The following is a 23,801-nucleotide window of genomic DNA, read 5'->3' as shown; positions in this document are numbered from 1 at the left end:
AGACGATATTATAAATGTAAGCAGAGGGCAGTGTCATAATGCCATTTGTTTTGAAATGTTGTCTGCATGATTCGTTATGTCTTAGACTGCATATTATGCGTATTGCATTTTTTGGAATTTTGAAAATATATCTACCTCCAGGTGAGTTCCCCCAAAATATGATTCCATACTGTAATGTAGAATGGAAGTAAGCATAATATACATATATGAGAACAGATTTTGTGACTGATTTTTTGAGTATCCTTAAAATGTAAAACACAATTGAGAGCTTTTTTGAGATATAATTTGTGTGAGTCTCCCACTTACGATTTTCTTCAAGCCATATGCCAAGAAACTTGATAGAGTCCACACACATAAGCTCTTGGTTATTTAGAATCACATCAGGCATTTCTTGTTTTTGGGATGAGAGTCTGAAGTTGATGTACGTTGTTTTCTGTATGTTTATAATCAGTTTGTTCTCGTTGAACCATTTGCTGACAACATAAGCGGTTTAATTTTTTGGTTGTGGTCCTCTGTATCAGTACCTGTTATTAGTATGCTTGTGTCATCGGCAAATAGTGTGGTATGTCCTGTAGTAAGCTTCGTGCTTATATCATCAATGTATAGCAGAAACAGTATGGGTCCCAGGATTGAGCCTTGTGGCACACCATATCTAATAGGCATTGTGTCAGAGGAGTGGACAGTAGATCGATGGGTGGTTGTATTATTTTTTTCAAAATTAATTTCAACTTTTTGAAACCTGTTTGACAGGTAAGATTCTAACCATTTGTTTGCAATTCCTCTTATACCTTTATTTGCTAACTTCTTAAGGAGTATGGTATGGTCAATTACATCAAAGGCTTTGGATGAATCTAAAAAGATACCAGTAGTGATTTCCTTATTATCCAATGCTTTTAAGGTTTTGTTGAGATACTCATAAATAGCTGTGGTAGTTGTCTTTTGCTTTCTAAAACCATGCTGGTGTTTTGTCAATAAGGATAGTTTATTAGTAAAGTCTTCCAATCTGGTGTAAAATAATTTTTCAAGTATTTTTGAGAATGAGCTGAGTTGTGCTATGAGCCTGTAATTGGCTACATCATTTTTAGAGTCCTTTTTGTGAAGTGGGGTAATTTTAGAAGTCTTTAGTAGGTCAGGGAAAACTCCATTTGTAAAGGATGCATTTATTATGTGGGTTAGGGGTTCTACAATGGATTCTCCACATTTATTTACAATTAAATCAGGAATGTTGTCACTACCACTGGAGTACTTATTCTTTAGTCCTTTTATAGCTGTAAGTACTTCAGTATTGGAGACTTTGTGAAGAAATATTACATGACACAATGGTGCAAAGTAGGGACTTGGGTGGACTTCATGATTAAAGTTATCCATTAAGTGTATCTGGAACAACAGTGATACAGCACACCATGTATTAGTGTACAAATGCATTGAGCTAGTGCTTCCTTATGGTCCTACTGTGTTTTACAGTCCTAATTGGTATCTTACACTGCTGTTATTCTAGATACACTTGGTGTCATATCTTTCTTTCATCACAGAGCTAAGCTAAGTGTTTCCTTTGTTGTGGGTTGCATTAGACAAATAAAATGTCTATGGTTTCACAGCTGAAACTGCATAGTAATGGAAACAAAATAAAAAAATATTTTAATCTATACAACTGTGGTCAGTGTGGTAGGACATTTCCAGTTAAGTTATTAGATGAGGGGGTTCCTTTGTGTAATGGGATATCAACTGAACTTTAATCAGTACTGGAGGACTGGGGACTAATTATCACTTTGTCTCACATTAAAATAAGCCTCCCAGCCACTAATGAAATAATTTGACAGGGTTAGTAGTGAAGGAGGTTGGTCAGACTCTACTGATAAAGTGGTTTCTTCACCAAAACTTAATTATGATTCCATGTAATAGAATTATGTACGGTGTCAGGACTATGTCTAGACGATAGCTAACATTCTTACTGAAGATGCGAAAAACAGACATTTAAATGTTATTTTATAAATGAATGTTACTTAGTAAGCAAATTAAATAGGCTATATTATTGTAAGGGATTCACAGTTACTACAATTCTGACATACGGTTTACCCACAAATCCAATAATAATTGAGGTGAATGGATAAAATCATACTTGTGCAACCACAAGCAGTATGTATCATTAGGAAACTCGTACCAGTCAGAAACCAAATCCATCAAATATGGAGTGTCACAGGGTTCGGTAATGGTTCCATTGTTATTTAATGTATTTGTTAATGCTATAGGTGTTGAGGACGAAGAAAAGAAAATATTGTATGCTGATGACATGACAGTACTAAATAGTGACCAAAATATGGAACAGCTTGAGAGAAGAGCATACATATCTGCAAATGTCACAGCTCAATGGCTGTTGGAAAATGAACTGGTTATAAATCTAAAAAAGACTATGTATGCAGCGTTTAAAAACAAGGAAAAGGCTGTAGATATGGATTTAGAGGTTGATGGCACAAGGCTGGAAGAAGTAGAATCTGCTAGATTCTTAGATATTCTTGTGGATTATGAACTGCAATGGAAAAAAAAAACATATTAATAATGTCTGTAAGAAACTGAGCTCTGTCATATTCTTAATGATGCAGTTATCACAGTATTTGGACAAGAACCTTCTGTGTACAGTGTATCATGGACTTTTTGAACCATACTTACAGTATGGAGTGACTGTGTGGGGAAACTCAAACAAACAAGAGACAAAACGAGTGTTCACATTACAAAAAAAAGCAATTAGGACCATTTTAAGAAGAAAGACCTCTGAAACATGCAGAAACTGTTTCAAGAATTTAGGTATCTTAACTTTTTCATCATTGTATATATACAAAACAATAATGTACATCACAAAAGGTAGTGAGGACTGGATTACAAATGCTAGTGTACACACCCACAATACAAGAAGAAAGAATGAAGTACGGAGCATACCCCACCGACTGGCAATGCTAGAACAAGGACCCCAGTACTCTGGTATCAGACTACTAAGAAGTCTGCCCAAAAACCTGCAAGACAGTGTACTTCACAATGACTTTCCAAAGAAACTTAAAGACTATCTCATTGAAAAAGAATTTTACAGTGTTGCAGAATACTTATGCCATTAAATTTGTATATATTGTTACTCATTATCAGTGATGTAAAAATGTAAGCTAAAGGTGTAGAAAAATAAGTGATAAAGAATGTTAATACTTTGACATGTCCTATATTACACGTACATTTACTGTACACAATGTAATCTTACAGGATCAAATAAAATTCAATTCAATTCAATTCAAGGTGTTCTCTGGAACAATTACTAGCTGAAATGCAAGTAAACAGTAATTCTTGCATATTAATCTATCATGTCATGTATTCTGAAGTCACAATATATTTGACTGAAATTTTGTTCATGTATGATAGTTTGAAATGAATAAAAAACTATTTAAAAAGTTTCAGACAACTAGAGCCACACTCTTCATTTGCCTGAGACTGCGGCCATGTGTGTATGAGTTGCGTTTGCATGCATGCATATGTGTGTGTGTGTGTGTGTGTGTGTGTGTGTCGTCTGTTTTTGAAGATGGCCTTACTAGCCGAAAGTTTTATTTGTGACAGTCTTTTTGTTGTAACTATATGTGACTCACCATCTCTGCTATATGGTGACAACTACTTTCCTTTTAATTTGATTTTCCATTGTTTTATTTAAAAAGTTTGATACTTGTATCTCGATACCAATATATTTCAATTAAGTTGTTGTTCCAGAGAATGCCTCAATTGTTATCTGCTTTGTGAAATTTTACTGATTAAACCGAAGACCAATTTATTTTCTAGAGGAGGATTCACTCAAATATACACAAACATTCAAAAATAAAGGATGTGCAAATTTTATGTCAAAAATTAAAACTTTCAAAACGGGATGACACAAAGAATGAAAGGAGGCAGTATCACTTACAATCTCTACATTCTGTTGGCAGGACACATGTGTCTCCACGACGAACCATGCCATCTGGACAAAAGCAGCCAGAGAAACAAATCTCACTTGTGACGGGGCAAGGCTCTCTAAGTGTATGACACGTAGGTTCACATTCTCGGCGATAACACTCCAGATGTTGCAATGGAGGTGCGCACGAGGCGGCTGTGAAGGAAAGATACGAATACATTAAAGCCAATTGCAGGTTATTAACAAAACTAAACTATAACACTTACCACTCCATAAATTATTTCCACAGGTAGCAATAAAGTCCCTATTTCAGGACGAATGCTGATGATGGTGTGTTATGAAGTTAAAGATCGGGAACAATGATGTGTTTTATTCGGTGTGATGAATGCATGGTGTCTGTTCTTTCAGACATGTCCAAAAGAACAAAGACCACACATTCCCAAAATTTGATTGGCCTAGCTGGGCAATGCATTCACCTTCTTTCATGCAGATGCCCAAATACGTCTGACGTGTGGGAATCTCAGAGAGCGAATATGGAGGAAATAGACAGGGGCTGCAGACAGGTGGCGCTTGATGGGAATGTGGATCAGCCGTGAAACATACCGAGATAGTCCGTGCAGTGGTGGTAATGCTGTGTCACAGATGGCACAGTGGCTAACACACTTGCCTAGTAAGCAGGAGATCCTGGGATCGAAGCGCGGTCCGGTACATATTTGCACTCAATGCCACTGATACCTGACGCAGCTGAGAGCAGTGATCCCACCCTTTTCTTTCCTTTCTTCCCCTCTCCACTTTCAATTTACATATAATCTTTTACATTAATCCGGCATATTTCCAAAACAAGTTGCTATCAATACATCCTCATTTTTTATTTCAACCTTTGGGGATCAACCAGACAAATGTTATTCCGCTTGGCTAGAAATGCCTGCTATTGGTGCACTCCATGTAACTTTTATGAACCGTATCGAAAAACTGGGTTAAAATATGTTTTATAATTAATTAGACGTTTTACAGAAACTGACAAACAGATTGACAGAATTTGGACACTGGTTGCATTGTGTTGGTGGCTTCTCATTAAATGGTACTATCTGAAGAAACAAAGTTGCATAAATACATGAAGCTTTTGACTACATTGTTCCTACTTTCTTTCGAACCTTCAAATTGGGTGTTTGGATTTAGAGTCATTCCCTGGGCATCTGTATTTCTTCCATTCTCCCACAAACCCGTAAAAGTAAAGATCATCCACAGACAATGGCAGGCTCATTGGTACCATCTGACTGCCATGCCATCCTCTGACAATGGCATCATTGGATGCTTTATGGAGGGGCACTGGGTAAACACATAGCCACTGCTGCCACTGTCAATTTTTGTGACCTGGAGCCGCTACTATTCAGGCAAAAAGTTCTTTGACTGCCATCATGTGACTAATCCCTGGCAGTACTGGGAATCAGACCCAGGCCCTCCAGATGGAAGTCAGCTGCACTGAAACTCAGCTACAGAGGCTGACAGTTTGATTTCCTGCCTGGCAAAAGATTAATTTCTGTTGCACAAGTTCTTAGTGTCTCTAGAACTGTGACAGTGTTAAGGACTGCAGTGTTAATTACTAATACAAATTTTCCAAAGAATGTCAAAGGGAGGGGCATAATAACAACAACAACAACAATAATAATAATAAATATTAATGTTATGATTTTACAGGGCTTTGGGGGACATAAAGATACTGATTGTCACTTTGTTTTACTCTAAAGTTTTTTTTCCACTTTATACCTGTGTAGCAAACTGAATCTAATCTCAGTCTCTGCTGCAGCAGGAGCTGCAGCATATTGTCATCAAACAGGACATCATGAAAAATGTTAGTGAATTATTCGATAGTGCTAACAAAACAAATATACCATTAACTAAATTCCCCTTTGATGCTTGTCAGAACATAATAATAATAATAATAATAATAATAATAGGATTTACTTACGACAATCATTTTGGATTCTCCAACCAGTGAGATCTAAGCTGCTGTTCTGCAAATGGCACTGGCTCACAAACGTCTCCAAAATTTTGCAGTGGCAGCCACTTGGGTCAGAAACTGGGGATTGTAAGCAGGTGCACATGCTTTCCAAGCAGTCAGACACAAAATGATTGAGTTTCTCTATAGATGCGCACTGAGATAATGGAGGATCCCTTGAAAAAGAAAGAGGAATAAAAAAGCTCTGCATAATGTTAATGATTCAAAAAGACCAAAATGAGGCAAGATTTCTTCTGCATATGCAGGATAAATCATTTACTGATGACTTCCCATGTTGCTCTCATTGAAAAATTATCTTTTATTACACAAGCAACACAAAAAATGAATGTAAGTCACAGACTGCAGAATAATGTGAACAATACATATACGCTCTGAGCATTTATTATTAGAACCAAGTGCAGCTGATTATGATAAGCAAGTTATCTCTTTTGACAGACAGCATCAGGCTTGTTTTCCATAGTTTCATTGAGACACTGAGTATTGGTATTTTCATTATTTATTAATTTTATTCATCCAATAAAGTACTTTTACATCATTTTTGAATACATTTTCTGAAAAATTTTTAAACAAATGTTTGGAAAACTGCTTTGAGCAGCTAGTTTGGCAGCCCATATGCAACGGAAAAGATCTTAAACCTTGTAGTTACAAATAGGCTGGTTTTTATCAACAACGTCAGTGTAGAAACGGGCTATGAGAGTGTTTCTGTTAGAAAGATCAGATAAGCAGTTGTTAACACCTCACTTAGATACTGAACTGACATTGTTTAGTTCTAGTAAGATGGATGTAGAGGAATTATGGGCAAAGTTTAAGCGCACTGTAAATCATAGTATGGAGAGTTAAGTGCATCGTATGTGGATTAAGGATGGAAAAGACTCACCATTGTTTAACAACAAAATTCAGAAAATGCTGAGAAAGCAGAGGCTGTTGCACTCTCAGTTCAAAAGAGAATGCACAAATGATGACAAGCAAAGGTTAGTGGAGATTCATGTGCCTGTGATAACATGTATGCATGAAGCATACAATAATTACTGCCATCGTACATTACAGAGAGCCCAAGAAAATTCTGGTCCTATGTAAAATTGCTAAATGGGTCTAAGGCTTCCATCCAGTCCCTTGTTGACCAGTCTGATAGGAAAACAAAAGCCTAAGTTTTAAATTTCGCATTCGAGAAATTGTTCACACATGAGAATCGTCCAAACGTACCATCATTTGAACATCAGACAGTCTCAAATATGGATGGCATAGCAATAAGCATCCGTAGTATAGAGGAACAACTGAAAGGCCTGAAAACATATAAGTCACCAGGTTCAGATGGAATTCCAGTTTGTTTTACAAAGTATACTCTATGGCATTGGTCTCTTACCTAGTTTGCAGTTATTGCAAATCCCTCACCCATTGCAAAGTCCCAAGTGACTGGAAAAAACCACACAAGACTCCTGTATGTAAGTAGGGAAAAAGAATGGAGCTGCAAAATTATTACAGACTATTATTCCTAACTTCAGTTTGGTGAAGAATCGTTGGACATTGTCTCAGTTTGAATATAATAAATTTCCTTGAGACTGAGAAGCTTATGTTCATGAACTGGCATGGTTTTAGAAAGTACCACTTGTCCAAAACTCAGCTTGCTCTTTTCTCAGGTGATATGCTACGAACTATGGATGAAGGTTAACAGGACAATTCCATATTGCGGAAAGCATTTGATATGGTGCCCCATTGCAGGCAGTTCTGTTAATGAAGGTACAAGCATATGGAATAAATTCACAGATGTGAGTGGCTCAAATACTTCTTAAACAATAGAACCCAGTATGTTGTCCTCGACAGTGAGTGTTCCTCAGAGACGAGGTTATCATCAAGGGTGACACAGGGAAATGTGATAGGACTGCTGTTGTTCTCTATATACATAAATGATTTGGAGGACAGGGTGGGCAGCAATTTGCAGTTGTTTGCTGATGATGCTGTGGTGTACAGTAAGGTGTCAACATTTAGGACTGCAGGAAGGTACAAGATACTTAGACAAAATTTCCAGTTGATGTGATGAATGGCAGCTAGCTGTAAACGTGGGAAAATGTAAGCTGATGTAGGTGAGTAGGAAAAACAAACCTGTAATGTTCGGATACAGCATTTGTAGTGTACTGCTTGACACAATCAAGTCATTTAAATATCTGGCCATAAGATTGCAAAGCAATATGAAATGGAACAACCATGTGATGACTGTGGTATGGAAGCAAATAGCCAGCTTCAGCTTATTGGGAGAATTTTAGGAAAATGTGGTTCATCTATAAACTGTATATAGGACACTGGTGCAACCTATTCTTGAGTACTGCTCAAGTGTTTGGGATCTGTTCCAGGCCAGATTAAAGGAAGACATCAAAGCAATTCATAGGCAGGCTGCTAGATTCATTACCAGTAGATCCTAAAAACTTGTGTTATGGAGATGCTTTGGGAACTCAAATGATTATCCCTGGAGGGAAGGTGACATTCTTTTCACAGAATACTACTGAGAAAACTTAGAGAACTGGCATTTGAAGCTGACTTCCAAACAATTCTACTCCCACCAACATACAACGCACGTAAGGACCACAAAGGTAAGATACACGAAATTAGAGCACATAAACAGAGTAAATTTTTCATTATGTATCTTCACATCAGAAATAACACTTATCAATTTACCTGAATATGAAATTAAATAAAATAGACACAAATAGTTAAAAAATTCCAATCAGATCACTACTACTAAGTGAAAGAACTTCTCATTGCATGTCTTATAGTTGAATGAGCCGCAATTTTCTTGAAACTAGTTTTTATTACTGGCTACAAAAAATTACTACAGACTAAACAGTCTGGTATGTATACTGAAAATGTTTAAAACATCTGCAGAAATGCTGGTATGATCTTAGAGTAGCACACAATACTGAGAAAAATCTACCAATTTTTCCATACTTATTTTATCACCAAATATTACACAGCAAAATGCTATACACTTCTGACAATAAAGAAAATCCAATTTAATCTTTTGGCCAGTGTATCGAAGAAGTGACTGCAATGTATTATAAAGAAAATTTACCTCGATAATATCATTCAATTTCTAAGCATCACAATGTCCACATGTAACTATAAAAATGATAAAACTTGATTCTTATGTTCATACTGGATGAAATGGAACCTGCATTGAGAGGAGCTACTTCTTTTCCCCACATAATCCTGCAGGCTTCATAGTGTAAGCTCTGACAGTGTTCCTCACCATTTCTTATAATGTGAAGTTTGAGTGAAGAGTGGAGTTAGAAGCAACTTTTTTATTAGGCTATTACAAATTATTCTGCTACTGCAAACTTGAAAAATAATGGCATGTTATTTCAAATAATATTAAAAATTCATAGTTTTTATCTAACTTAACTTTTATGTCTATTCTGATAGCATAGATCTCCATGGCTGATTTGTTGAAAAGAACTTCTATTTATGCAGCATAATTTTCAGTCACTGAAGTCTATTAACATGAATGACATACAAAATCAACTAAAATACAAATGAGAAATAAGTAATTGTTGGTTGTTCATACTTGACTTTGTCGCACAGACGGAATGCCTCATTCTGAATATCTGCAGGGCATGCCAATTGCTTGCAAGCTTCAGGGTTGTCTCCCAACATCCAGCTATCACCAAAGCTTTCAAAAGTCAGTGCCTGTGTACCACTGGGAGTACGTTTATCATCTCCTGGGATGCCATTAAAGAAACCACAAAGACCATCTACAGCATCCATTAATTTTCCTGTCACCTGGTTTAAAAATAAATGAAATCAAATTGAAATAATCTTTACTGAAATACACATTTGTTGTTATTTTAATCCCCCATTATTTAACATGATATAAATAAATCAATTTTACAGTGACACAACAGTGAAGTTTTAATAATTATAACAGCACTCAGATAAATATTGAGAAAAAACTGCATCCTTCTGCATCTCGCTGACAGACAGTAGACACTAGTCCTACATCTACCACAACAAAAGCATATTCCACATACAGTGGATGAAAAGTTGAAAAGATTCACTAGTTTTTGGACACTGGGTTAGGGAAAATAAGACATGAGACTTTTAAGGGGAATGCCATCTTGATCAGAGGACACACCGAAAGGGGAAAAAAATCTTTTGTTATTTATCACAGAAGCTATTGGCACATTCAAAAGGTGTTCCATATGTCACCACAAAAAACTTTGACTGTATGCCCAATAACACAAAATATCCACTTTCTACCGAAGCAAGACAGTATAAATAGTGTCATGTAAGCCATTTTGCTGTTTGATAATCTGCAAAGACCTAGCATGTAGTCATTCATTCAGAACTGTCAACTTTGTTCCGAAAATATGACTGCAGTTCCCCGCTACTTTTATGATGATTTGCTCCTACTATTATTTGCTTTTATGATGATTTGTTCCTACTATTATTTGCTTTTAATTTCATTTTAGTAAGTTCTTCTCTTATCAGCTGATTTTCCATAATGGGGTGTGTTCACTAGTGAGTTGATGTTGTAAGACATGACCTTAACAGGTGTTATTACAAACCATAGTGTAATAAAAAACTTCCTGGCAGATTAAAACTGTGTGCCCGACCGAGACTCGAACTCGGGACCTTTGCCTTTCGCGGTCAAGTGCTCTACCATCTGAGCTACCGAAGCACGACTCACGCCCGGTCCCCACAGCCTTACTTCTGCCAGTATCACATCTCCTACCTTCCAAACATTACAGAAGCTCTCCTGCGTGAGTCGTGCTTCGGTAGCTCAGATGGTAGAGCACTTGCCCGCGAAAGGCAAAGGTCCCGAGTTCGAGTCTCGGTCAGGCTCACAGTTTTAATCTGCCAGGAAGTTTCATATCAGCGCACAGTGAAAATCTTATTCTGGAAACATCCCCCAGGCTGTGGCTAAGCCATGTCTCCACAGTATCCTTTCTTTCAGGAGTGCTAGTTCTGCAAGGTTCGCAGGAGAGCTTCTGTAAAGTTTGTAAGGTAGGAGACATGATACTGGCAGAAGTAAAGCTGTGGGGCCCAGGCGTGAGTTGTGCTTCGGTAGCTCAGATGGTAGAACACTTGCCCGCGAAAGGCAAAGGTCCCGAGTTCGAGTCTCGGTTGGGCACACAGTTTTAATCTGCCAGGAAGTTTCATATCGGCGCACACTCCGCTGCAGAGTGAAAATCTCATTCTGGAAACATCCCCCAGGCTGTGGCTAAGCCATGTCTCCGCAGTATCCTTTCTTTCAGGAGTGCTAGTTCTGCAAGGTTCGCATGAGAGCTTCTGTAAAGTTTGGAAGGTAGTAGACGTGATACTGGCAGAAGTAAGGCTGTGGGGACTGGGCGTGAGTTGTGCTTCGGTAGCTCAGATGGTAGAGCACTTGCCCACGAAAGGCAAAGGTCCCGAGTTCGAGTCTCGGTCGGGCACACAGTTTTAATCTGCCAGGAAGTTTCATATCAGCGCACACTCCGCTGCAGAGTGAAAATCTCATTCATAGTGTAATATTTGGATGAAGGAGAAGTTGTAAAAGATGTAATGACATAGCAGTTGTTCTGAGGACTCTTTATGATGCCTTGACAAATTGCTACCTATGAAAATTTCTTTTTGGAGTTGCACGGAAAAAATTCCAATTTATTAAATACTGGATCTAGTCTGTATGTAATGTCATTGCCTATGTAGACCGGTAGGGTACTTCATATTGAGATTATATGAGGAAGCTGTTGCTTCCATTCCATAGTACCTCTTGTATCTGGAATCTATGCAGGTGATGACTGTACCAGTGACAAATGCCACCCCAATCCATATTTTGCTACTTTCCTCAGATACCCCTTGTATTTCATTGACTCATTTAAGATATTTGCTCTTACTGGTGGCTATTTTAGTTGTGGTACAAACAGTTGCACACATCAGCACTAAGGAATAGGTAAACCTGAAAATTGAATCAGGTTCTTGTTTCAAGAGTCAGTGGACTCACTGTACAAAACTGGCACGACCTCATCAATAAAACCAACTAATGCATTCAAATAACTTTCCAATACTGAAGTGTATCCACTTTTGATGATATATCAAGTGCCTTCCTCTGCAAAACATAACAAAACACAAAATACTTAATCAGTAAGTAACAAAACATTATTAATCCAGTTTCTGATCAAAGTATACACTGCACCATATTAAATTGCAACAACTGAAATCAGGATCTAGCTACAATGAAGTGGCATCACCAAACATTTGGACTATTCAATTTCTTACAGATGCAGAGATCTCACTCAGCTGCTTCTTAAAAAGAGTACAGGAATATTAGGATACTTATGAACTTACAGAATTATACTATAAGAAGCCACAATAAATACGGGCTATAGATACAGAGACAAATTTTTCAGCCACAGCTTTTGTATCCACACAGAATATTCTACTGAAATATATAATCCAATTTGAGTAGCATAGTCATCAACAAAAATGCTTAATAAATGTAACAAAAAATACTACTCAAAATTGTTAAAAGCAATGAACCCACCACTATGGTTAATAAGTTAAAAAAAATGTGGGAGACACCAAATGTGTATCCAGTGAGGTAAGGTATTCATTTGTTTCCTATGGAAATGTGAACACAATATGCAGCACAGTGTCACAATTACCACAACAGCACAAGAAGTAGCATTCCATTAGTGCTTGTTAACACTTCTTGGGTCACAAGGATAACAAACACATAATATGACCACTTAAGAGATAGCACTTGTCACTTCAAGTTGAGAGTCTTCTTTGTGCATGATGTAGGTAACTTTGAGACTAGGTTTCTGGCTCTCAAAAAGCCACAGTGTAGTCTGAGCATGGTTTCACAGAGAGATGGTTAAAATGGCGTATCACTTACATCAAATGATCCTCCAATATAATGCTAAGAGGTTACTTATAGCAAGTCACAAAATACAACTATTATGAAAACAGGTTATTGCACCTCACCATAGTACAAGGAATATAAAACCTGACAATGGAAAGAATAAGAACAATAAGAAAAGGACAGACTGCTACGCACCATATGGACGAGGCTATAAGTTGCAAACAGTCACAATGAAAAATATTGCTAAACATTTAAGATATCAGGCAAAAGAGACCTTCTTCTAAAGTAGAAAACACACACACACACACATTCACACAAAGGCACTACTCCCCCCCCCCCCCTCTCTCTCTCTCTCACACACACACACACACACACAGTCAGGCAAGGAGCTGGGGGAGGGGAGGGATAGCAGGATAGGACTGGGGCAAGGTGCTGTGCTGCCTGTGGGAGCATGCAGGGATGTAGTGGGGACAGACAGGATGGGCTGCTAGGTGCTGAGTCTGGAGGCTGTGCTATGTGGGGTAGAGTGGGAGGGAAGGGAGAGGGGAGAAATTCAGAAGGGGAAAAACACTATAAGGTGGTTGGTAGGATAGGAAGAGTGTCTAATGCTGGAGTGGGAGCAGGGAAGGGTTTAGATGGATAGAGGACAGGGACTAGCAAAGGCTGAGGTCAGGAGGGTTACAGGAACAAAGGATATATTGTAGAGCCGATTCCCACCTGTGCAAACCAGAAAACCTTGTGTCACCAGGAAGAATCCAAGGTGATGCAGGCTGTGAAGTGGTCATTGAAGTGAAGCACAGCACATTGAGCAGCTGGCTGTTGGCCACAGTTTGGTGGTGGCCACTCATGGGCAGAAAGACAGCTTGTTAGTTGTCATGCCCAGCAGAAAGACAGCTTGTTAGTTGTCATGCGTCATGCCCACACAGAAAGTGGCACAGTGTTTTCAGCATAGTTTGTAGAGCAATGGTTTGTTAGGGTAGGAGATGCCTGTAAATAGGACGGGGGTAGGTGTAGTGGGAAGATGTATGGGGCAGCTCTTGCATTATGTCTAGTGAGCCTTGAGGCAAGGATTTGGGAGCAGGGGTGGAGCAGGGAAGGACAAGGACATTGCATAGGTTTGGTGGGTGGTGTAACACCATTGAAGGAGGGGTGACAAGGATAGTCGGAGGATATTTCTCATTTCAAGGCATGGAAAGAGATAGTCAAAACCCTGGCAGAGAATGTGACTAATTTTTTACAGTCCTGACTCACAAGAGAAGTGTTCCTTTGTGGCCAGACAGTGGGAATGGTAGAGGTGGTATGTGACTGGAACTCTCCCTACAATGTATCATTTACTCCCAACCAACGTGGCCTCCATCTCTCCTAGTCTCTGTCCTTCACCTTCCTATCCCCTGCCCTGCTCCCACTCTAGCACTTCTATCTCACCAACACACCTATTAGTCTTTTTCCTCTTGTCTACTTGTCTCATCCCCCGTCCACAGGACAGCTTCCCATCTTGGTACTTAGCACCTCATCCTGCCCCAGCACATCCCCGCATGGTTCCATAGGGAGCATAGCATCTTTCCTCACCTCCAACCTGATATCCCTCCCCCTTCCTGATTCACATCTCCTCCTTACCCCCATCACCCACACCAGCAGATTGCTGTTCATGACAGTTGCAGGCGCAGTCAGATCCCAATGACCAGAAGCACTGGCCATGTGTGTGTGAGTTGTGCTTGTGTGAATATGTATATGTTTTCTAATTTGGAAGGAGTGTTTCGTCTGAGAGCCTGTCTCTATATGGTGAATAGTAATCTACCCTATTCTTATTGTTGAATATAAAATCTGGTTTGAAGAGCATCACTAGCTGTGTAAAAATATTCTGACTACCAAATTTACATTATATGAACCAAAGAAGGCCTTTATGAGATGCAATGAAGTTGTGCAAAGCTAATGTATAGGCATAGGTTGTCTGAAGAGGTATTGTATCTAAGTATTAATGTTACACTGAGTTCCTACATTTTAGTGAGAAAGAAGTATTGGGTAATGCACCACATGTTGCTTGCCACATGTAACGGAACATATTAAAGGCTTTACTTTCCCGAAGTATGCGATACCCTCCAAATTCAACCAGTTTAATGAGTATTTATGATTATAGAAAAGTTATTGTGTATGTGAACAATGATTGCATAACATGTCTCCATAAATAGTCAACCCATTAAATTATACTGAATAACTGACCCACACAAAAGTTTATATCACTTGATCACTGATACAGCAAATGTCATCATGAAAAACACTAAGTTTATCTTAAATAATTAATATGAAGTACGAAAAATAGTGGCCAACTTAGGTATTTTGGATCTCCTTAAATAAAAATCACCCAGTGAAACCTGTTTGTTCACTAGGAGCGTTTTCACTCAGTATTCACGTAATCAATCCTATTTTAGACGAAAACCAATGTAATTCTTCATAATTCATGTTACTTACTTATTTATGCAAATTAGAGAAGTCAATTGACAAACTTCTAAAAAACGGCCTTTTTGTAACAGAGAATTATTCTGTCAAGTCAACAAATCTGTCTGTCATTTTAATAACATGTTAAATTATGTCACTCGATGCAAATTAATAACTTTTCTGCACAAATTATAACAACAGATGTACATGTGACTTATAAACTATATCTCTTTTTAGTAGTTCTTTGACAATGTTATAAATACAAGCAGCGAGAAGGGTCGAGAGAGGCAGTCGGAGGCAGTCAGGGCAGTCGGAATGTCACTTTGGTGAAGTGTGTTTCTGTGTTATTGTTTGGCAAAACAAGGCAAAGAACATGTAAAGGAAGTACTACTTTGTGTTGTGTTATGGTCTTTGGTGGACAGTGGAATTAATATGGCCACTAAAGTAATAAATATTTGATGTTTACATACGTGTTGGTTTCGCTCGTTCTTTATCATCAAAAGCACATGAAAAACACGGGACCTCATGTTTTTTAACCCTAGACAACCAGATTTAGAGCCAGCATCAGCATCGAGACACAGCAGCGATCCAGCAAGCAGCAGCGATTACTACAATACAATACATTGTAATGGCGCCAACCTAACATCAAGTGCTAACAAGCTCCGTAAATTGGAGTGAAATAGTGCATTTACAGCAATTAGCAAGATATCAACGACGACCAGGTGGACCATTACAAAAGTGGGGGCTCAGCCGGGATCTTTAAGTGCATCGATGATAATAGTGCAGCAATAAATTTCGTAAGTGCTTAGCACTCCAAAAAAAGTTTATTTGTGCAGTGTGTCAACAGTGAAAATATGTCAAAAATAAATAAATAAATTGTGTTTGTGCGACTACGAAAAACTATCATCACACCGCTCGGAAGATTAACGTATGGATTATGTCAATGGATTTCATCAATCAAGACTTCAGCTTCAATAAAACCGAATATAAGTGAAGAAAGCCAACAAGAACACCGACCACGACATCATAGCATAGACATAAAGCAAGGTATTTTGTTGTTGTTGTCATTTAAAATAATTAATTGTTAACATGTCTCTACCTGAGAGGGGTGAGATCGTAGGAAATGTAAAAATTGAACCAGGGGATGGTGAACAATTAAACTTAACAGAGTGGCTAGCAGAGTTTGCAACTCAAATAAGCTCGCAACTTAAACAATCGAGTGAACAAGTAAGTTTGAAACTTAAGGAAAACACAGATAGACTGGATAAGTTAAGTTTGAATTTTGATCTATTAAATACTCATCTCAATGAGAAGTGTGAGGAAATTAAAACTACCCTCAGTAAGGACACTAGAGAACAGTTGATACACTTCAGAAAAGAATTTCAAGTTAAAGTTGAAAGTTTAAATGAAAACATACAAGCTAACACAGACAGCATTGCTGTCATCTACAACAGAGTAGATGCTGAAGCTAAAAGATTAGATCAAAGAATAGACAAAACATCAGAAGACCTTAAACAAGAATACAACCTGTACACCACTAATGTAGATACAAAAGTAGAAAATATGCACACTAAATATTCACAATTGGAAGATGCATTGATGTCCAAACAAACGATTTACAATCAAAATACAATGTATGGGCACATCCAAGTGAAATGCTTTCCTGGTGAAAATCTGCACCCTATTGACTTTATTCACCAATGTAAGGATATGTTTGTTGTAGGAATGTCAGATAACCTAAAAATTAAGTTAGTAAAACGGTTTCTAGAAGGGGAGGCCCTATCCTGGGCAAATGAGAATAATGATTCTTGGAATACTTTTGAAGAGTTTGAAGCTAAATTTATTTGCAAATTTTGGTCACAATCCATACAAGCCAGATTAAAGTCAGAATTTCTAAATGGACCAGTGTATAGAGGGAAAGTAGGGGGAATGCAAAAATTTTGCAGAGATCAACTGAAAAAACTTGCTCATTTAAATAACTCTTTCGATATTATGACACAAATTGATGTTTTAAAAAGATTACCAGAGAGACTGCAGTGGGAATTGGTCCATGGACCAGACGATTCAATGGAAGAGTTCCTGAAATTTGTAGATAGGTTAGATAGGGCCTTGGAAAGAGAAAGTAACCAAAGTTTTGGCTCTGGCAACAACCAGTATGGGGGGTGGAACAGGCATGTAAATAGAGATTATTATTGGAGGAGAGACTTTGAAAATTCTGGAAATAATGCTCCAAATAGGGGAGATAGGAGATATGAAAATGATTTCAGAAACAATACGCAGGAGGGAGGATGGAGGAGAGATAACAGGAATGATAGAAATAGGTATTGGGGAAGAGAACAAGATAGAAGGGGGTTTGTTGAAACTAGTGAACAAAACGACAGCTACAAACGGACAGACCGAGGGAACCAGCCGGGAAACGGTGGACAGTCCCACTAGATGTCCGTAGTTTTGGGGCTAGACAATATTATGACAGGACAACACATAACCGAAACTGGAAAAGGAGAGGATACAATGTAAAGAGTAAATACCATGAAAATACTGATGTTGTTAGAATGAATAAATTAGAATTTAATAAAAGGTTTTGGGCTACTATGAGTAAAAGTGATACAGTTAATAAAAACAGTATTCAAGCACAGGTAGTTAGTGAAAGTGCAGAAGTTGAAGGTATTGCAGAGTTCCATAGTTGGGCTGAAAAAGATACTGGTGTTAATAACAAGTCAGACACACCACAAGTAGAATCTATTTTGGGGGGTTTATTTGATAAGAAGGGGGATGACGAAGTGTTTAATGGAGCCAAAGACTCAATTGCTGAGATTCAGATACATAGGGGGGAAACTGCAGATGGGGTTGTTGTTGAGGAGGAGGAAGAAGTAATATAGGGACATTTAAATAATGATCCTAAATCAAGTGATGTTATTGATGAGAGTGGGGAGGAAGAAATAAAAGTATTTGTAGAATTGAAAAGTGATGATGTGGTAAAGGTAAGTGATGTGACAAACATGGGTAATAATGAGGTTAATTTAAGTGAAATGCAGACTAGGGAATGTGTATCTGAGGACAAGCTATTGCCTATTGGGAACTATGAAACGCTAATCTATGAGAATGGTAATAATAATAATATTAAAGAAAATATAAAGGGATTGAATGTAAATGTGTGTTTTCAAGAAAAAGGGGAAAAGTTATTAGAAGTTTTGTGGAACAACTATGGGAACTGTATAAACAAAGATGCCTTTTGGAAAGAATTAGCAAAGGTAAGTGCAACCTTGTATCCTATATGGTGGATAAGAATCCGTAGTGGACTTTATAAAAAATGGGGTGAAAACAATAATTTGTTGAGTGGCAACACAGTGTTAAGAGGAACAAATAAAAACAAAGGTTTATATTTAAATGTCAATGCTTTGCAAACAGAGAGGGATGTGGCTAAATGTAGGAAAGAGACATTAGACTTAGGAACTAAAGATATTGAAAATGATCTATTGTTTGAAAATACTAAAATAGACAAAGATGTTGAGCTAGGTTGTCCATATGTTAAAGTAAACAATGACATTGGTCCATTTGAAATAAAAGAAAGCCCACATCCTAATGCGTATAGACTTATCTTTCCCAGATCAAGAAGGTTATTTGGATTAAGAAACATCACTGAATTGAAACCATATAAACATGATTAAGCACATTTCCCTGTTTGAATACAATTACTTCCCCAGTTTCCATAAAGCATTTTACCAGCAAAAGATTTTTACTGGGTGTGTCAAATAGCAACTACCACTCATGCTACAGACCCTGGAAAAGTTCCAGATCTCTGAGAGAATGTTTTTATATTTTTATTGTCAAAATTTTGAGACATCTGCTTTACTTGTAACGGGCAAGAAGGTGACAAACATTTATTACTTTCTTTTTGTATTGTTGAATATGGGACATACTTGCACCAAGTAAAAGACAATGTAAAAAAAAATTGTTGTGCAAGACCCATCATTTTGTTACTATTCTTTTCTTAGGCATAAGATTTGTGCACAATTTTCTACAGCTAATCAGATGTTCACCAAGTTTGATGTTTGTGTTATGTTGTGACCAATTTAAGTGTCCAATTTTAGTATTAATATGTTCTTGTACTGTCTTGACTATGTGTCTCAATGGGAGACAAGTTTGCTAAATATTTTCTTTTTTTTTTAAATGCATACTATATTCATACATGTGACTTCTCTAGTGTTTCAATGTGACTCAATGAGAACTGACTTTGAAATAATTTACATATATTTTTTATATATCTTAAAAATCACATGTGATATATTTGTGTCTGTTTTTGATCATTTTCCATGTGGCTCACTGGGAGCAAAGATTAACATTTTTTTTTACTTTCATATATTACTAAATATTTTTATGATGCTGTCATACTGAGGGCCATAACACAAAGTGCATTTGAAACAACACAACTAAAATATTTGCAGGAAAAAGTCATTTTGAAACGGTGTAACGGTCGTTGTATACATACACAGGTCGTTGTATACATACACATTATGCATAGTAATTGACACATTTGTCCTAGTCGGCTAATATCATTAACATTCTGTAAATGATATTACCCGAGGGGGGTATTGTAACAGAACATATTAAAGGCTTTACTTTCCCGAAGTATGCGATACCCTCCAAATTCAACCAGTTTAATGAGTATTTATGATTATAGAAAAGTTATTGTGTATGTGAACAATGATTGCATAACATGTCTCCTAAATAGTCAACCCATTAAATTATACTGAATAACTGACCCACACAAAAGTTTATATCACTTGATCACTGATACAGCAAATGTCATCATGAAAAACACTAAGTTTATCTTAAATAATTAATATGAAGTACGAAAAATAGTGGCCAACTTAGGTATTTTGGATCTCCTTAAATAAAAATCACCCAGTGAAACCTGTTTGTTCACTAGGAGCGTTTTCACTCAGTATTCACGTAATCAATCCTATTTTAGACGAAAACCAATGTAATTCTTCATAATTCATGTTACTTACTTATTTATGCAAATTAGAGAAGTCAATTGACAAACTTCTAAAAAACGGCCTTTTTGTAACAGAGAATTATTCTGTCAAGTCAACAAATCTGTCTGTCATTTTAATAACATGTTAAATTATGTCACTCGATGCAAATTAATAACTTTTCTGCACAAATTATAACAACAGATGTACATGTGACTTATAAACTATATCTCTTTTTAGTAGTTCTTTGACAATGTTATAAATACAAGCAGCGAGAAGGGTCGAGAGAGGCAGTCGGAGGCAGTCAGGGCAGTCGGAATGTCACTTTGGTGAAGTGTGTTTCTGTGTTATTGTTTGGCAAAACAAGGCAAAGAACATGTAAAGGAAGTACTACTTTGTGTTGTGTTATGGTCTTTGGTGGACAGTGGAATTAATATGGCCACTAAAGTAATAAATATTTGATGTTTACATACGTGTTGGTTTCGCTCGTTCTTTATCATCAAAAGCACATGAAAAACACGGGACCTCATGTTTTTTAACCCTAGACAACCAGATTTAGAGCCAGCATCAGCATCGAGACACAGCAGCAATCCAGCAAGCAGCAGCGATTACTACAATACAATACATTGTAATGGCGCCAACCTAACATCAAGTGCTAACAAGCTCCGTAAATTGGAGTGAAATAGTGCGTTTACAGCAATTAGCAAGATATCAACGACGACCAGGTGGACCATTACACACATTATTGTACTGTCTTATTTGATCAATATTTTATTCTGATTTCTTGTTGTGGAACACTTGTTTTTCAACTGTTACTATAAAAAATTATCAACAAAAATGAGTAATTCTGCTCAAGTGCAGCAAGAGTACTTATTTTGTCACCTAATAATGATGCTAAGGTTGTGCATTTGTTTTATTGGAGCAAACTTATAAATAATAAAAAACTACATACCCCAATTTTCACTGATGCTTGCTCATCCCATGTAACCCAGAAACCATATCGGTTTGACTGGAAGTACAAACTGTCACCAACACGGTTTACCATAAATTCTTTGTTCTCAGAAGCAATGTTTGAAATCTGAAAAAAGAATATACTTTATAGCTTAAAAATCATGGTTAATTTGTCTAACTCAAGATAAAACATTAAATGAAGGAAATATTCAGTTTAACGGCAGACAATATTCACAATACCACTGTAAGCTATTGTAATAAGACTTATAATCACAAAATGTTGTTACAGTTTATGACATAATTTACACTCTTACTACATTCATTGAAGTAGCAGAATGCCCAGAATGTGGCAAACATGTGTTCTGAATGTAAAAATACATTTTCATACATTTTGCACACACACACACACACACACACACACACACACACACACACACACACACACAAGCTTGTCTTACTATGTAACATCACCATGTAGAGTACAGGAAGCCTTAAGCAATTAAGAGGAAAATTAGGACTCAGGCAAAATGTTGTTCATGTATGATCGGGATGCATGCTCTACACAGGTAGTAATCATCAGCAGGATGCATCAACACATGTGAGAAATGGACTTTATATTACCTGGGCATGTGCATGGTGTTTGAACTTGCCTTGTACAAATGCTGTCACAGAGAAATGTGTATTATAATATATGTGCAACACTTACATGTCAAGTGGGCCACAAAAATCATGTCACTGTGTGATGTGCTTCACAGCACTATGCATTATACACATGACATCTGTGAAGGGTAGCAGAACTAAACAGAACAGGTTTCCACCCATGGACACAATTCTACCACTGGTTGCTTCATATGCTACCACCATACTGATGGTCGTCATGTCTCTTCATTCATGATGCCAGATTTTGAATAGATGACATTATAATTGTATATCACATGTGTGGGTGCATCCACGATGACCTCAATGAGATGGCACTAATGATCTTGCCACTGAGTGTTCTATATCCATTAAACACACAGACACATCTCGATAAGTAATGCAGGCTATCCTGGAGAGATTGGAATGAGACAGATCAGGATTTATTATGAAAGCCACATAAAACTCCAAGATCAACTGAGACGTAGCAGGACCTCAAATGCTTTCAACAAACAAATTTGGAAATATGGAAAATTATATGTCATCTTACAGGAGTCCAAGTTCTGGTGTTGCGAGTAAGAAATGAAATTAGTTGTGGTGAAGCAGGTAGCAAGGTCATTGCTACTGCGTTGCAGAAAAAGCTGTTTGACTGTGTACTGCTTGTTATTGGTGTTATCCATACAAACTCTGTATCCATTCACACTCAACGAGTGCTTAAAGATCACCATGTTGAAATGCAAAGCTGAGCATGAATGCATGTCAGATGGTATACAATGAAAATCATCTGACAAATAGTTCACCATGTGATGGATTTGGTCTCTGCAAAGAGAAAGCTGGCATTATATTGATAGAATGATGTATTGGGCAAATTCGGAAACAGGTGTGTTCACAAGGCTATGAAAAGTAGTTGCTGTTGGGGTCTTCAGCCCAAAGGCCGGTCTGAACAGCACTCTATGCTACTCTATCCTATACATCTACATCTACATTTATACTCTGCAAGCCACCCAACGGTGTGTGGCGGAGGGCACTTTACGTGCCACTGTCATTACCTCCCTTTTCTGTTCCAGTCTCGTATGGTTCGGGGGAAGAACGACAGTCTGAAATCCTCCGTGCGCACTCGAATCTCTCCAATTTTACATTCGTGATCTCTTCAGGACGTATAAGTAGGGGGAAGCAATATATTCGATACATCATCCAGAAACGCACCCTCTCGAAACCTGGTGAGCAAGCTACACCACGATGCAGAGCGCCTCTCTTGCAGAGTCTGCCACTTGAGTTTGCTAAACATCTCCGTAACGCTATCACGGTTACCAAATAACGCTGTGATGAAACACGCCGCTCTTCTTTGGATCTTCTCTATCTCATCCGTCAACCCGATCTGGTATGGATCCCACACTGTTGAGCAATACTCAAGTATAGGTCGAACAAGTGTTTTGTAAGCCACCTCCTTTGTTGATGGACTACATTTTCTAAGGACTCTCCCAATGAATCTCAACCTGGTACCCGCCTTACCAACAATTAATTTTATGTGATCATTCCACTTCAAATCGTTCCGCACGCATAATCCCAGATATTTTACAGAAGTAACTGCTACCAGTTTTTGTTCCGTTATCATATAATCATACAATAAAGGATCCTTCTTTCTATGTATTCGCAATACATTACATTTGTCTATGTTAAGGGTTAGTTACCACTCCCTGCACCAAGTGCCTATCCGCTGCAGATCTTCCTGCATTTCGCTACAATTTTCTAATGCTGCAACTTCTCTGTATACTACAGCATCATCCGCAAAAAGCCGCATGGAACTTCCGACACTGTCTACTAGGTCATTTATATATATTGTGAAAAGCAATGGTCCCATAACACTCCCCTGTGGCACGCCAGAGGTTACTTTAACGTCTGTAGACGTCTCTCCATTGATAACAACATGCTGTGTTCTGTTTGCTAAAAACTCTTCAATCCAGCCACACAGCTCATCTGATATTCCGTAAGCTCTTACTTTGTTTATCAGGCGACAGTGCAGAACTGTAT

General features: G+C 37.7%; 1 protein-coding gene across 1 annotated transcript in view; it reads right to left on the bottom strand.

Annotated features, from left to right (window-relative positions):
• Positions 1–23,801, bottom strand: part of LOC126251888 (hemocytin) — a 541,167-nt gene that overhangs the window by 109,539 nt on the left and 407,827 nt on the right. Inside the window, exons 55-58 of the mRNA XM_049952591.1 lie at positions 21,136–21,261; positions 9,496–9,710; positions 5,889–6,094; positions 3,932–4,114 (exon numbers count right to left, since the gene is read on the bottom strand). Of these exons, the coding sequence (XP_049808548.1) occupies positions 3,932–4,114; positions 5,889–6,094; positions 9,496–9,710; positions 21,136–21,261 (730 nt within the window). The remainder of the gene's footprint in view (positions 1–3,931; positions 4,115–5,888; positions 6,095–9,495; positions 9,711–21,135; positions 21,262–23,801) is intronic.

The sequence above is a fragment of the Schistocerca nitens genome, chromosome 4 (assembly GCF_023898315.1).
Source record: "Schistocerca nitens isolate TAMUIC-IGC-003100 chromosome 4, iqSchNite1.1, whole genome shotgun sequence".
In the NCBI taxonomy this organism is placed as follows: Eukaryota; Metazoa; Arthropoda; class Insecta; order Orthoptera; family Acrididae; genus Schistocerca; species Schistocerca nitens.
This window is presented reverse-complemented; position numbering and strand designations above follow the sequence as displayed.